The following is a 13,301-nucleotide window of genomic DNA, read 5'->3' on the forward strand; positions in this document are numbered from 1 at the left end:
AGAAAGAAAAGAAAAGAGTCTGTTGAAGATCCTGTTCAAGTGTTTCCCAGCCTGGCTTTCGGTTAGGTATGGCAAGTAGCTTCTAGTTGACAAGGAAATTGAAATGCAAAAAGTAAATATAATTTTATTATATAAATGGAAACCAAGCAATCAACCTCCACTTGATACTTGCAGTCTGTACAATTTACATAATCACTATGACTCTGGAGGTTCCTCGCCGAGCCACAGATTCCCCTTTGTGATTAACATAAGGCAATGCCTTTTATTAGCAACATTAGCAGCCCGCCTTTCCCGTCAGGGGAAGGGAGACATTATGTCTAGCACAACAGTTGTCACGGACAGGCCCGTGCCAGCTGACTTCCAGCCCTCGGGGACAGTGGAGTGCTCCTAGGTGCTGAGCCTAAGGACTGCCTCCGTCCTCCACGCTCTGGGTGCTCCCTTCCCACCAGCTGCCAAGTCCCGGAAATTCTACCTTCTCCGCTTCTCCGGTGTCTGTCAGTGCCTGGCATTCCGTCTGAGGCCCTTATCAGTCTCCTTGCTTATAGGACATGGCAAGTCCTCTCTGCTCACTGGGTGGGCCTCCTGCAGACTCAGCCCTGATCAATATCCTACCCACTTAGGAGAGCCTGTCACTGGCATCTGTCTCCCGGAACAGCATGCCTGACACGCTGGGTTATCCTCTCTAATGAGTCCTCGTAGCCCAGCACCATCTGACAGCAGGAAAGCAGAGTGTAAGTGGGGAGGTGCTGGGCCAGGTCCCAGAGGCTCCTTGTCCCCAGCTCTAGGACCTAGCCCAAGACCCTTATGTCCTGTAAGCCTCATCCGGGTCAACCATGCCTGGCTTTGTTCACCTCTTCAGTTGCATCAAAATTAGGGCCACTGGTCAGCCATCAGTGAGACAGCGAAGGCACAGATGTTGCACAATGTCTGGCACATAGCAAGGGGCTTTAAAAAGGGCAGTCATTTTTTTAATTCATTTTCTTATCACCAGCAAGCACCTTGCCTCGTGTGTCCATAAGCATGTGTGGAACTCATATCATGTTTCCAAGATCACATTCCAAAAAATAACACCAGAGCCACAGAATTCCATTGTGGGTATCTAGGCTAACTTCCTGTTTGTACAAATGAGAGACAAACCTGCAAAACTCTCACAGTTATAAAAGTAATAAAGACTTTTAGAATCGTTCGTTTGCACAATCATTTTAGTTACAGACGATCCCAACTTGGTTAAATCACTCCATATTTTTCACAGGAGTTAAAGCCATGATATCCAAATCAAATGTTCAACAAATAAGTGAATCATTAAATAAATCTAATCATTTAAAAATCAGTCTGATTTGTATGTCAATATGTTTCAGACCGACATTCAAACAGGAGCTGTCTAACCAGCAAGGCCTTGCCTCACCTGGGCCCACAGAGTCCATGCTGTGAGAGCTGACCCAGAGGGTCTGAAACCCAATGTCCAGTCTCTACTAGATGGAAGCAAAGATCTACTAGGAAAATCCCTGCTCAAGAAAATGGAGGTGCTCTGGGCCAGGTAAACAGAGACCAAGAACTCAGCACAAAGCAAAAATGCACATAAAAATTATAAGCTAAAAGAACACCCCTCGATTTTATTTTATCCTCACCCAAAGATATGTCTTATCGATTTTTAGAGAGAGAGGAAGGAATGGGGGGAGGAAGGGAGAGAGAAAGTCAAACAATGATGTGAGAGAAAATCTTTGATTGGTTGCCTCCTGTATGTGCCCAGACCAGGAATCAATCCCAAAACCTTGGTGTATGAGACAATGCTTCAAACAGGTGAACATCTGGCCAGGGCCATCCCTCAGTTTTAAAGCTAACCTAACTAAAACTCAGAGAAGCTAAAGATATGTTGTTAGTTGTTTTAAAAAAGGAAGCAAATGTTCTTGCCAGAAAGTGAGAATTCATAGGCATTATTAAAGGGTCACTTCATTCTTATAGCCTTTTCGAAAGCCTCCAAAGAAAGCACACGTATAATGTGAGACTAACAAAGAGCTGCGGGGAGGGGAGGAGGATTACCCCACCTGACATAAGCATGCAATTTTTTATTTTAACGTGTTTTCACAGGCTTTCTTCTTTCCATTTCATCTACCCTAGTGGTCGGCAAACTCATTAGTCAACAGAGCCAAATATCAACAGTACAACGACTGAAATTTTTTTGAGAGCCAAAAAACGACTTCTGCGAATGGGCCACGAAGTTTCGATAGCACTGTACGTGCACACCCGCACATGGTATTTTGTGGAAGAGCCACAATCAAGAGGCCAAAGAGCCGCATGTGGCTCATGAGCCATGGTTTGCCAACCACTGGTCTACAATAAAAGTAGGATCCCCATTCTGATAAAGAACAATGATGAACCTAATGCTTAGAACGAAAGAAAAGGACTAACTTTAATGAGAACTTAATATGTATTCAGAACTCTGCAAAGTGTTTGTACAGAAGGTATCTATGAAGTCTCCTTAGTTAGAGACAAGGAACTAGATTGTGAATGATTATCTATTCATCCAGAACCACAAAGCTAATAAGCAATGAAGCCAGGATCCAAGATCCTACACTTTTCCCTTTAACATTTAAATGTATCTCCATTTAAAAGAGAGGAGAAAAGCCCTAGCTGGTTTAGCTCAGTGGATAGACCAGTGGCCTGCAGATTGAAGGGTCCTGGGTTGGATTCCAGTTAAGGGCACATGCCCAGGTTGTGGGCTCGATCCCCAGTAGGGGCTGTGTAGGAGGCAACCAATTGTTGATTTTCTCTCATCATTGATGTTTCTCTCTCTCTCCCCGCCTCTCCCTTCCCCTCTGAAATCAATAAAAATATATTTTCTTAGAAAGAAAAGAAAAAAGGAGAAACAAAGCAGTTTCTCCGACTCCCTACATTTTCTCAGGAAATTGGCCCCTGTAACGTCAGATACAGACCCTCTCAATGACAGTGTATTCTCTTTATTTATTAGGTTCTACTGAGTGATTCTTTTTTTTTTTTTTCGGGGAGAAAATAGCAAACAGCTGTTGGAGAACTCCTGCCATCAGCTCAGGGCTCCAGAGATGGCTTTGATCACAAGCGACCAGAGTTGAAAGGGGCACACACAAGCATTCTGGGCCAACGTTTCAATTCTGCTCTCCGCTTCTAAGGAGCTCGCAAGGAAGGCAAACAGTACTGAGCCGAAATGATTTATGAAAAAAGTTTTAATCTATTAAAATAGCTTTTAAATGTACCCTCATGAGGCCAGGCCCAGACAGCACCATTTATCATTCAAGTGAAATAAAAGTCAGAAGGGGCTACGCAAAGCAGAGTGGACACAAAAATACAGTTTCAGAAACTCTGCTCCTAAAAGGAGCCAAAAGCAACACTGATAAGGGGAAAGAGACGCTGACTTATTTTTAAAAAGCTGAGTGAACTTGTGAAATTCCTTCTCCCCATTCTGGTTTAAACCGGAGCTGCTTAGGAGGCAGTGAATACAGCTCTGGGTACACACGTCTCCTTCTGATTTTAAGTGGCCAATTAAATTTTATTTAGGTCTCGCCACCACACCCATCACCTCTTCTTAAGTGCGTTTCGTGCAAGGTGAGACTAGACTTTTGGTGGTGAGCACACAATGCAATGTGCAGAAGATGTATTACAGAATTGTACACCTGACACTTAGTGATTTACCATTGCTCCTCCCAATAAATGTAATTTTTTTTAAAAAAGAAAGGAAAATAAAGTAGACCTGGAACTCATATCTACCTTCTACCCTGTTTCCCCCAAAATAAGACAGTGTCTTATATTAATTTTTGCTCCCAAAGATGCGCTAGGTCTTATTTTCAGGGGATGGCTTATTTTTCCATGAAGAAGAATATGGTACACATTTATTGTTAAATGAAAATAAAGGAAATTTATTACCTGTATACGGTACGGTAGTACGGTAGTTGTCAACAAAAACCAGACAAACTGTGAATCCTACAGTATCAAGAATTTACTCATTTATTCAATGACAATCATATTATCAATCTTCTGGAACATCATCATAACAATCCAATTCCTGAACTTCCTGGTGAATTTCTTGTGACTCCATTTCTTTCAGAATCAGTGGACCAAATCTCTCATGTTTAGCCTAGGGGGGCCTTATTTTCAGGGGATGCCTTATATTTCACTCAGAAGGAAACCTGTAAGTAGGTCTTATTTTCGGAGGATGTCTTGTTTTCGGGGAAACACGGTAATATCACTATAATCAGGTCATCTGGAGGGAACAAGCCCACGGCTAGGGACTAGTAATCTCAAGGGGAGTGAGAAGCAAGATCTGTGTTTAAAATGTGCATCTCGCCTCTTTGGGAACAAGGGGAGAAGACTTTCAGCGTCTTATCAACGAGGGCACACTCCCCCAGGATGGCTGAAATAAAATTTAAAAAGGAATACATAAGTCATTCAAAATAAACAAGACAACGAAAAGGAAGGAGACTTCCCAAAGACCCAGTTGCTCGGAGTGAGCACAAGCCCAGCTCGAAGCAGAGCCTCGGCTTTGCCTGATGTCAAACACACACAGAGCAGAGCGTTTCAGAAAAGACCCCTCCTGCTTGCCCCCTCCCTGAGCTCACACCACAGCAGACTGCTTGAGAATCCCACAGCCACGGAGGCCTTCCCCGGAATCGGAATCGCCAAGCCCTTGAAGAACAGGCTCTCAATTGATGTCAAGCCCAGGTTTCACTGACGATTAAAGAAATTAAGTGACTGCTGCATTTCAAAAGGCAAGAAAACGAAATAAATGTTTCATCATTGAAGGGCTGACTGTAGGAGCCTCCTAATTAGGTCTCAGAGAGAGTGGAGGCAAGTTTGCCCCAAGTAAAAACCTTTGCAGACTCAATTATGACACGCACGCTAATTACTTCTCTTAAAATTTCAGGCACTGTCTTAGACAAACCTGTTTATTTACTACTACTACTGTGATTTCTAGAAAATACTAAGTTCTTTTAGTCTGCTCTCTCCCAATGTTAAATGGCATATAGTTTGGTCCAATTTAGTTCAGTGGGGTTTAAGTAAGTGACCCTCTCCCCTCCACACATACAAATTAAGTCTTCACATTTCCTGATGCCCATAAGAAGCATATCATATACACTGAGTGGCCAGATTATAATGATCTCTGAATGCGGTGCAGGAATTCGTGCATGGGTGGGGTCCGGCCAGCCTGGCCAGGGGGAGGGGACATGGGCAGTTGGCCGGCCTGCCTGCTGGTAGAACTCCTGGTCGAGGGGACAATTTGCATATTAGCCTTTTATTATATAGGATATACACTGAGTGGCCAGGTAATTATGCATTCAGAGATCATAATCATCTGGCCACTCAGTGTATAAACCATAGCATACTGACTCATCCTCACCACTATTCTTTTTAGCACTTACCAGGTACACGTAACTACTGTGTCTAATCAGGCTTTGGAAGGTGGAAGCGAGGGGTTATTGATTAAAAATACTTTTTCTGGCCCTAAGCGGTATTGCTCAGAGGGTAGAGCATCGGCCTGTGGACTCAAGGGTCCCAGGTTCAATTCCAGTCAAGGGCATGTACCTTGGTTGCAGGCACATCCCATTGGGGGTGTGCAGGAGGCAGCTGATCGATGTTTCTCTCTGATCGATGTTTCTAATTCTCTCTCCCTCTCCCTTCCTCTCTGTAAAAAAATCAATAAAATATATTTTTAAAAAATAAAAATACTTTTTTTCAGTTTACCATCTGCCGGAGGAATTTACAAATCCAGCCATAGAAGAATTAAATAATCCATCAACAAAAATGTCAGCACAGGGTTGGCCAGTATGGTTCAGTGGTTGAGTATCAACCTACGAACCAGGAGGTCCCAGTTCGATTCCCAGTCATGATACATGCTCGAAGTGCAGGCTCAATCCCCAGTGTGGGGCATGTAGGAGGCATCGGTCAATGATTCTCTCTCATCATTGATGTTTCTCTCTCTCTCTTCCTCTCCCTTCCCCTCTGAAATCAATAAAAATATATTTTAAAAAGAACATGTCAACACAGGGTTCCCAACTTCCAAAAAAAGGAAAAAAAGCCTTGAATGTCATCTGGACCAAACGCCTCTTTTTGCAGATGAGCCAACAAAATCTCAGCAGATAAATACATAAAGGAACTAATTAGGGAGAAAAGCAAGATTAGGGATGGTGACTCAAAGTCGAATTAGAGGGACAGACAGTTAGTACTGCAGAAGAGAAAGGTAAGCCCCCAATAAGAGTCAGGGTTGGGGGGAGGCCTGGACAGTTCGGGGCATTTTGATTTGTTAGAAGTAGAGGATGAGTGGTGCTTAGGATGGGACAGACCCAGAGCAGCAGGAAGGGAAGAACGTGGTGACCTCCCCTGGGGAGCTGCAGGAGGCATGTATGCAAAGACCCAATGGGAGAGGCAGCGGAAGCCCAGGGATCTTATGAGGTGGCTCCCAGTGCAGGGAAGGCAGATGGTGCTGCGGTCATGCGGGCCGAGTTCCAATCCCAGCCCTACCTTAACTTTGCAAATGTGAGGAGGTGACTCAAAGCTTTTCCCAGGGGTTCCCTCACCTCGAGGAGAAGGCAGCACCAAGCACTTCTCATAATGTGTGCGTTCAATGACCGAACACAGGTGTGGGTCAGTCACAGGTAGGGAGTATGTGCTGGGTCCAGGCCCTGTTCAGGTGTGGGATCCAACGATCAACAAGAACGGAAGAGGCCTTGCCCAACAAAGAACTCACACTCCCTGCGGGAAGCCGAAAATACGCTCGTAAACAAAGAAAATAATTTCCTGGCATGAGGTGCTCATGCAGGAGGGAAAACACCCAGGAAAGTGGTATTGATAACAATGAAAGCAGCTCGCCAAAACAGGTTTGGCTCAGTGGATAGAGCGTCGTTGGCCTGCGGACTGAAAGGTCCCAGGTTCAATTCCGGTTAAGGGCAGGTACCTTGGTTGCAAACACATTCCCCCCTGGGGGGGGGGGGGTGCAGAAGGCAGCTGATCAATGACTCTCTCTCATCGATGTTTCTAACTCTCTATCCCTCTCTCTTCCTCTCTGTAAAAAAATCAATAAAAAATATATATATTTAAAAAAAAAAAAAAAAAACACACAATGAAAGCAGCTCAAGAATCTGAGCCATCAACTGCAGACCTCAATGAGGTCTCCCTACGCTCTCCCGACCTCCCCAACTCAGAAGTCCGTAATTTACCCTCAGGCAGCTGGAAGCTGTAAAAGCATCAGAGCAAAGTGCTGACAAGACACAACTACAAAAAAGGTACAGTGACTGCTTCCTGGGATGGCCATGGTTGACCACTGAGTCCTTCCTGCCACAATTAGCACAGTGGTACCACTTTCCACCCGCCTCCACCTCTCACGCCTGCTCCTTCCTCAACAAGGACTAGGGGTCTCCTGGTCACCCATGAGCATCTTTCCCAGCCATTCTCACCCCGGCTGCTCAAGAGAAGCAAGATGGCTTGGTTTTATTTCCTCGGCTCTTCTTGGCTCTTCCGAGAGTGACCTTGCTAATGAAAACACACACACTGAATAAACACTAGGGGAAGAAACCATCTGCTTATCCTAAAAACGTCAGGAGAAAGCGTGTTTGTTTACCGGCAGGGTCATGAGGACAGGACACACAAAACCCTTCTCAGGGACCTTCAGGGGTGAGGATACTGGTGGGGGGAGAGGAGGGGCGTCATTAACCCTTTCAGACCCTCAAGAGTCCATTGGTTTTATAACCTCTGGCTGGAAGAGGAAGCTTCGTATGTCGTAAACCACAGGGTGAGGCTTATTTGCACAGCCTTTTTCCACATAAAGATGATATAATGCCGAGAAAGAATCGACTATCTATATAGATCTTGTTTTCGACCTTTCAACTCTGCAGAAGGAAATACCTAAAAAGACTGCCCACATTCAAGAGCTGAGGCAGTGGTAAAACTAGCTACGAAGCGGAAAGTCTGACGCTCACGGCCGAGGCCTCTGAAAAGGTTAAACTCTTATATAATTTTTAAAGGCTATAAATAGCCAAGGAGGCAATCTTGGAGAGTATTGGTTATCTGCGCCAGGAAATATTTAGGGAATTTGCATTTACAATGACTACTTTGCCCATATTCATGGTGTACAATAAACGTCACAAGAAAAGGCCCAGGAAATTCAATCCCCAAGGAAAAAAAAAATGCTTCGGAGAAGAATGTTCCCAAAGGGACACTGCAATGACTTCTGGCCGTGTGCCCTGCTCATCTGGGTGGCAAATGTGAGTGAGCAAGGAGAATTCATCCTCTCGGGGCACCCAATCAGAGGAGGGTCACGTGTGGGCCACGGGAACACTTCCAGGGCCACTGAGCCTTGATGAATTCACAGCATCCAGTTTTGGGAGCAAAATTTTTAAAACAGTTACAGGGAGCTTGTGGGGTCTCTTGCAATCCTATGTCACCCTCCTCCATCTCGAGCACAGGGGCTGCGTCACCAAGGCAGCCTGCTGCCTTCCAGCTGGCTGTTCCAGTTCTTCAAGAGCATAAGGTAGCAATTGAGAATCAGCTTAGTCAATAAAAATGCTGATATCCGCCTTTCTTCAGGCACTTGTAGAAAACATCTGTTGCCCGCTAGTTGAGAAGGAACATTCTAACCAAACTAGAAAAATAAGAACAAGATATGAATGGGTGCCGAAACCGTTTTGGCTCAGTGGCTAGAGCATCAGCCTGCGGACTGAAAGGTCCCGGGTTCGATTCCGGTCAAGGGCATGTACCTTGGTTGCGGGCATATCCCCAATGGGGGGCGTGCAAGAGGCAGCTGACCGATGACTCTCTCTCATCGATGTTTCTAACTCTCTATCCCTCTCTCTTCCTCTCTCTAAAAAATCAATAAAATATATATTTTTTTAAAAAAAGATATGAATGGGTGAGGCATGTGAAAAATTAACAATTAATTCTACTTGTGAAATAAACTCATTCTGACCATCAGTCAGCAAACACTTAGTGAGCACCTACTACAAAGCAGATGCTACACTGGGTGCCAGGGATGAGATAAGATCCCTGCCAAGAAGCCAGCAGTGAGGTGGCAAACAGACATTGATGCCACCAATCATTCTTGTGTTAGGCTCATAGGATGTGCCAAGAGTTGTTCCAAACACTTCAGTTGCATCAACTCCTTTTATTCTCAGACAATAAAGTAGGGTTTATTATTAGCTTTATTTTATGGGTGAAAAGTCGAGATACAAAGAGGTTAAGCGCCTGTTCAAGGTGATCAATAGGTTAGTAGGAGAAGCTGGGATTTGAACCCAGGCAGTCAGGCTCCACCCTAATAGGTGGATGAGTAAACAGGTCTGAAGGAGTGAAGAAAAAGCCCCAGCCCCCCCCCTCAAGGAGCTGGCATCTGGGTAAAACTGACAGGGCCTTTGCGGGTGCATAGGAGTTTGTGGGTGGGGGGTTGCAGGATGAAAAAGTTTCCCTCCAGGCAGAGGAGTTACAAATACAAAGCACAGACACCAGAAACTGTCAAGTTATGTAGTTTTAAAAGGTGAAAACATATTTCTATTCCTATTTCTCAGAGAGCTCCTACAGAATTCCTAAACAGTAGGTAGCTAAGAGTCTTGACATTCTTCGGTGTAGGGAACTGAAGAGCTGCAATTGAATACAGTACAATGCCTCCTGCAGCAGCATTTGATCGCTCCCGGGTCCAAACCACATACAGGAACACCATTTAATAGAATGTTATGCTACAGACTTGGGCCCAGAAGTCTTAACAGAACCAAACAGGAAATACTGAAACTAAATACCTCACCAAACCAGTCTGGCGATGCAGAGAAAAAGTTGCAAGGGGGAGGGGCGGCGAGGGGGTAGGCGGGGGAAGCAGGGGCAGGCCATGCGTTCTAAAAGGCCTAATTCTAACAGGCTAGCAGGTGCGCCTCTCAATTCAGTTTTATAATTTCAGCAGACTAGCAACAGGTTTGTTCACCAAAATACGAAACTGCTCCCAAGGCCTTGCTAGATATGAATTTCAAAACAAGAACATCAGAAAGACACAAAGGTTGTCTGCGATGTGCAATAACTTGGTGGTTTTACCCACAGCTATTCTGAGGCTCATCTTTCCCTGAGACGGTGAGAATTCACACTCTCTGGACAATAGTCTTTGAAATAGCTATAATTTAGTGAATCATATCATGCAAATGATTAAATGATGGGTTACTGACGTGGATGCCAAACTTAAATTTCAGCCACTCTAACCAACAGGAATAATAGATGGATCAGCTCCACCTTAAAAATGGGTTATGTTCCCAAAGTGTGTTTATAAGTTGGCTGTTTGGAATTTGAGAGCTACTTTCTTCCCCAGCGATGTTAGAGGTGGTGCTTAGTACCCGAGACAGAACATGGGAAACGAAGTCCAAAGTGAGCTGCGAATTCCATGGACTCACATAAGGGATAATGGTTCTCGAGGAAAGTGCAGTCCTGGAGATGTGGCCACACACACCGAGCTCTCCGAGCCTGGGAGCAAGAGGCCTCCATCGGTACATGGCTGGCGGGTCCCTCACCGCCAGCAGGAGCTCTATGTATGGAGGAGGCCGGAGAAGGCTGAGCGGAGGCAGGGGGCAATGAGGCAGGGACTCCAAGGAAAACCGTGGAAGAGACCAAGGCTGGCGGTTCTTTTCCACCGCCCAGCACCTCAGCTCTGCCAGAGACGCCGGCTCTTCCATTCCAACGCTGCCACACAGAGGGCCTGGGTCAGGGTTTCTCTGCATCCCACCCCCACCCACAAACATGGGCGTCAACTTCTCTTCTGAACGAGAACACTCGTGCAGGGCTCTGACCATCCTCTTGGGATTTTTCTCACCAGCACCTTAGAGCAGTGGCACGCGCACACGCACAGAGAACGTGCCTGTGATAAGCAAATTAAACCGAGATCCAGCCACAAGACCACCAGTTCTCTCCAATTCAAACAGATATAATACTTATGCATATACATGCACATATATGTATTTGTATCTGGAAAGTCAGTAAAATTCAAGTGACGTGCCCACTGATATCATTATATAGGCAGTTCACGCATAAGTCTAAAGATCAGACAGCTCAGAACCACAATGGGTCAGAGGAGAGTGTTGGGGAGGGGGGATGGAGGAAGGAAAGGAAGATGCAGAATACACAACACCCTCTTCCTGACACCTCATGCCACTGAAACATGAGATGAACCTCCCCATGCTGAAGGCTGCTCGCACACTTGAGTTCAGATACTCCCCGACTTACTGGAACTTCAAACGCCTCCTGGGTGTCATCCAGCATTTGGATTTTGATGGACATGAGTTTTCCGGAAGGTGTTGGAGGCGGCTTCTGTCCATGTTCCAAGGTGCTGATCCCTGAATTCTCTGGGGCCCCCAGTCGCGATCCAGGAGTTGGCTTCTGCTCTATTTCCCCCATGATGAAAGGTCATATAATATCTGCAGGAAGCAGCGAGAAAGAGAAATACATCAATCAGAGCGGAGACTCACACTCATTTATGCCACCTGATAAGTAGCACGTGTCGTCGTCCGTTCTTCATCCTGGGAATTTCCCCAAACCACGCCAGGGTCTCCCCTCTCCGCATAGGAACTCCCCAGAGAGAGGCTTCAGTCCATTGCCTAACCATGTCACCTTATCCACTCAAGGCATGCAAAGAGAGGTGCATGGTTTACTCTTCTGCATATTTTTACATATTTCGTCCTTTCCTCTTCTTACAGTAAGCTCTTCATTATTTGTGTCATAAATTCAATTGTGTTCAATATAACCCTAGGCACTACTACTTCTTATACAGTCTGAGTCTGGCGGGAAGATAATGAATAGAACCTAAGCCATATCATCAGAATCCATTAAGTACCTTTCACAGACACACTAACATACTAAATAATGTGAGTATTAAAAGATAAATAGCCCTGACTGTTTTGGCTCAGTGGATAGAGTATCGGAAAGATCCCAGGTTCGATTCCGGTCAAGGGCATGTACGTTGGTTGCGGGCACATCTCCAATAGGGCATGTACAGGAGCAGCTAATTGATGTTTCTCTCTCATCGATGTTTCTAATTCTCTATCCCTCTCCCTTTCTCTTTGTAAAAAAAATCAATAAAATATTTTTTTTAAAAGATAAATAGATAAAACATACATTGTGGCTCCCAAATTTATAATCTGGTTGAGAAAACAAAACATACACTCACACAAACACAGGTGAAATAATGTAGGGTCTTTTCTCTTGATTTCTGCTTGTTTCTATAACAATTACCTCCTAATTCATTTCTTTCCTACCTCCCACGTTGCACCCCCTTTTCTAAGCACAGAATAGAGTATCAAGAGCCGTTTTCCTAAAAACAAAACACAAACTGTCCACTCTTCTCTGGTGCCACAACCCCACTCCTCCTCCTCTCTTGCCCGTCTCGCTCCGGGCCATCGTACGTGTAGCTCTCTCTGGCTGAATGCTTGGCACTCATTCTCCACCTGGAAGCTTCTACCATCGCTTTAACCTTCAGTTCAAATGCCTCATCCCTGACACCTGTGGTGGTGCTGCCGCTCTTGCTCACGACCAGCCAACCTTCTCTTGCTCACGACCAGCCAACCTTCTTCGCTGGGCAGTCAATTTCACCAGCATGTCCCTGTTTACCTCCCCCATGACATCATCACCCTAAAGCGGAAACCAAATGTTGAATATTCTTGGGGCCTCAGCACCATCCCAGGCACACTGCCTGGCACAGAGCAGAGCTCAGTAATGGCTGCCTGACGTCTGGACCAATCAGCCAGCACTGTGGTCAGCAAACTGGGGCTCGTGAGCCACATGTGGCTCTTTGGCCCCTTGAGTGTGGCTCTTCCACAAAATACCACGGCCTGGGCTCGCCTGTTTTGAAGAAGTGGCGTTAGAAGAAGTTTAAGTTTTAAAAATTTGGCTCTCAAAAGAAATTTCAACCGCTGTACTATTGATATTCGGCTCTGTTGACTAATGAGTTTGCCAACCACTGAGCCAGCACATTTATACCACCGCCAATATCGTAAGTGTGACCGAGCACAAAGAAATGAGACTTCAATGTGAGATGAAGTGGTGTTGATTTTTAAAGGGATGTGAGGGCTTCCATCAAAGAGAAGGTAGGGATTCAATTCAATTTAGTCTCAGACGTTGGGTAATTCTTGAAAAGAAACAGAAATCCTAGAGCACAAGGAGAAGGCATGCCAGGAATGCCAACGGCTCCACAAGGCCAGGGGACAGATTTACGACGACATATGGGAAGAAGAGCGAGAATTAATGCTGAAGAGTTAAAGACGCATTTGGAAAATAGGTTGGAATCAGACTATAACGAACCTCAAATGCCTCGTTGAGAA

The 13,301-nt window shown here is 45.3% G+C and overlaps 1 protein-coding gene across 2 annotated transcripts in view; it reads right to left on the reverse strand.

Moving 5' to 3' along the window:
• The window catches only part of FARP1 (FERM, ARH/RhoGEF and pleckstrin domain protein 1), a 276,447-nt gene that overhangs the window by 218,114 nt on the left and 45,032 nt on the right, over nucleotides 1–13,301 (reverse strand). For both annotated transcript variants that reach the window (XM_084880262.1, XM_084880263.1), the window contains one exon: nucleotides 11,212–11,402. In XM_084880262.1, coding sequence (XP_084736388.1) covers nucleotides 11,212–11,382 — 171 coding nt within the window. In that variant the 5' untranslated portion in view covers nucleotides 11,383–11,402. Of the gene's footprint in view, nucleotides 1–11,211; nucleotides 11,403–13,301 lie in introns of those variants that run through there.

This window comes from Pipistrellus hanaki (assembly GCF_964339955.1).
Source record: "Pipistrellus hanaki genome assembly, chromosome: 3".
Taxonomy (NCBI): Eukaryota; Metazoa; Chordata; class Mammalia; order Chiroptera; family Vespertilionidae; genus Pipistrellus; species Pipistrellus hanaki.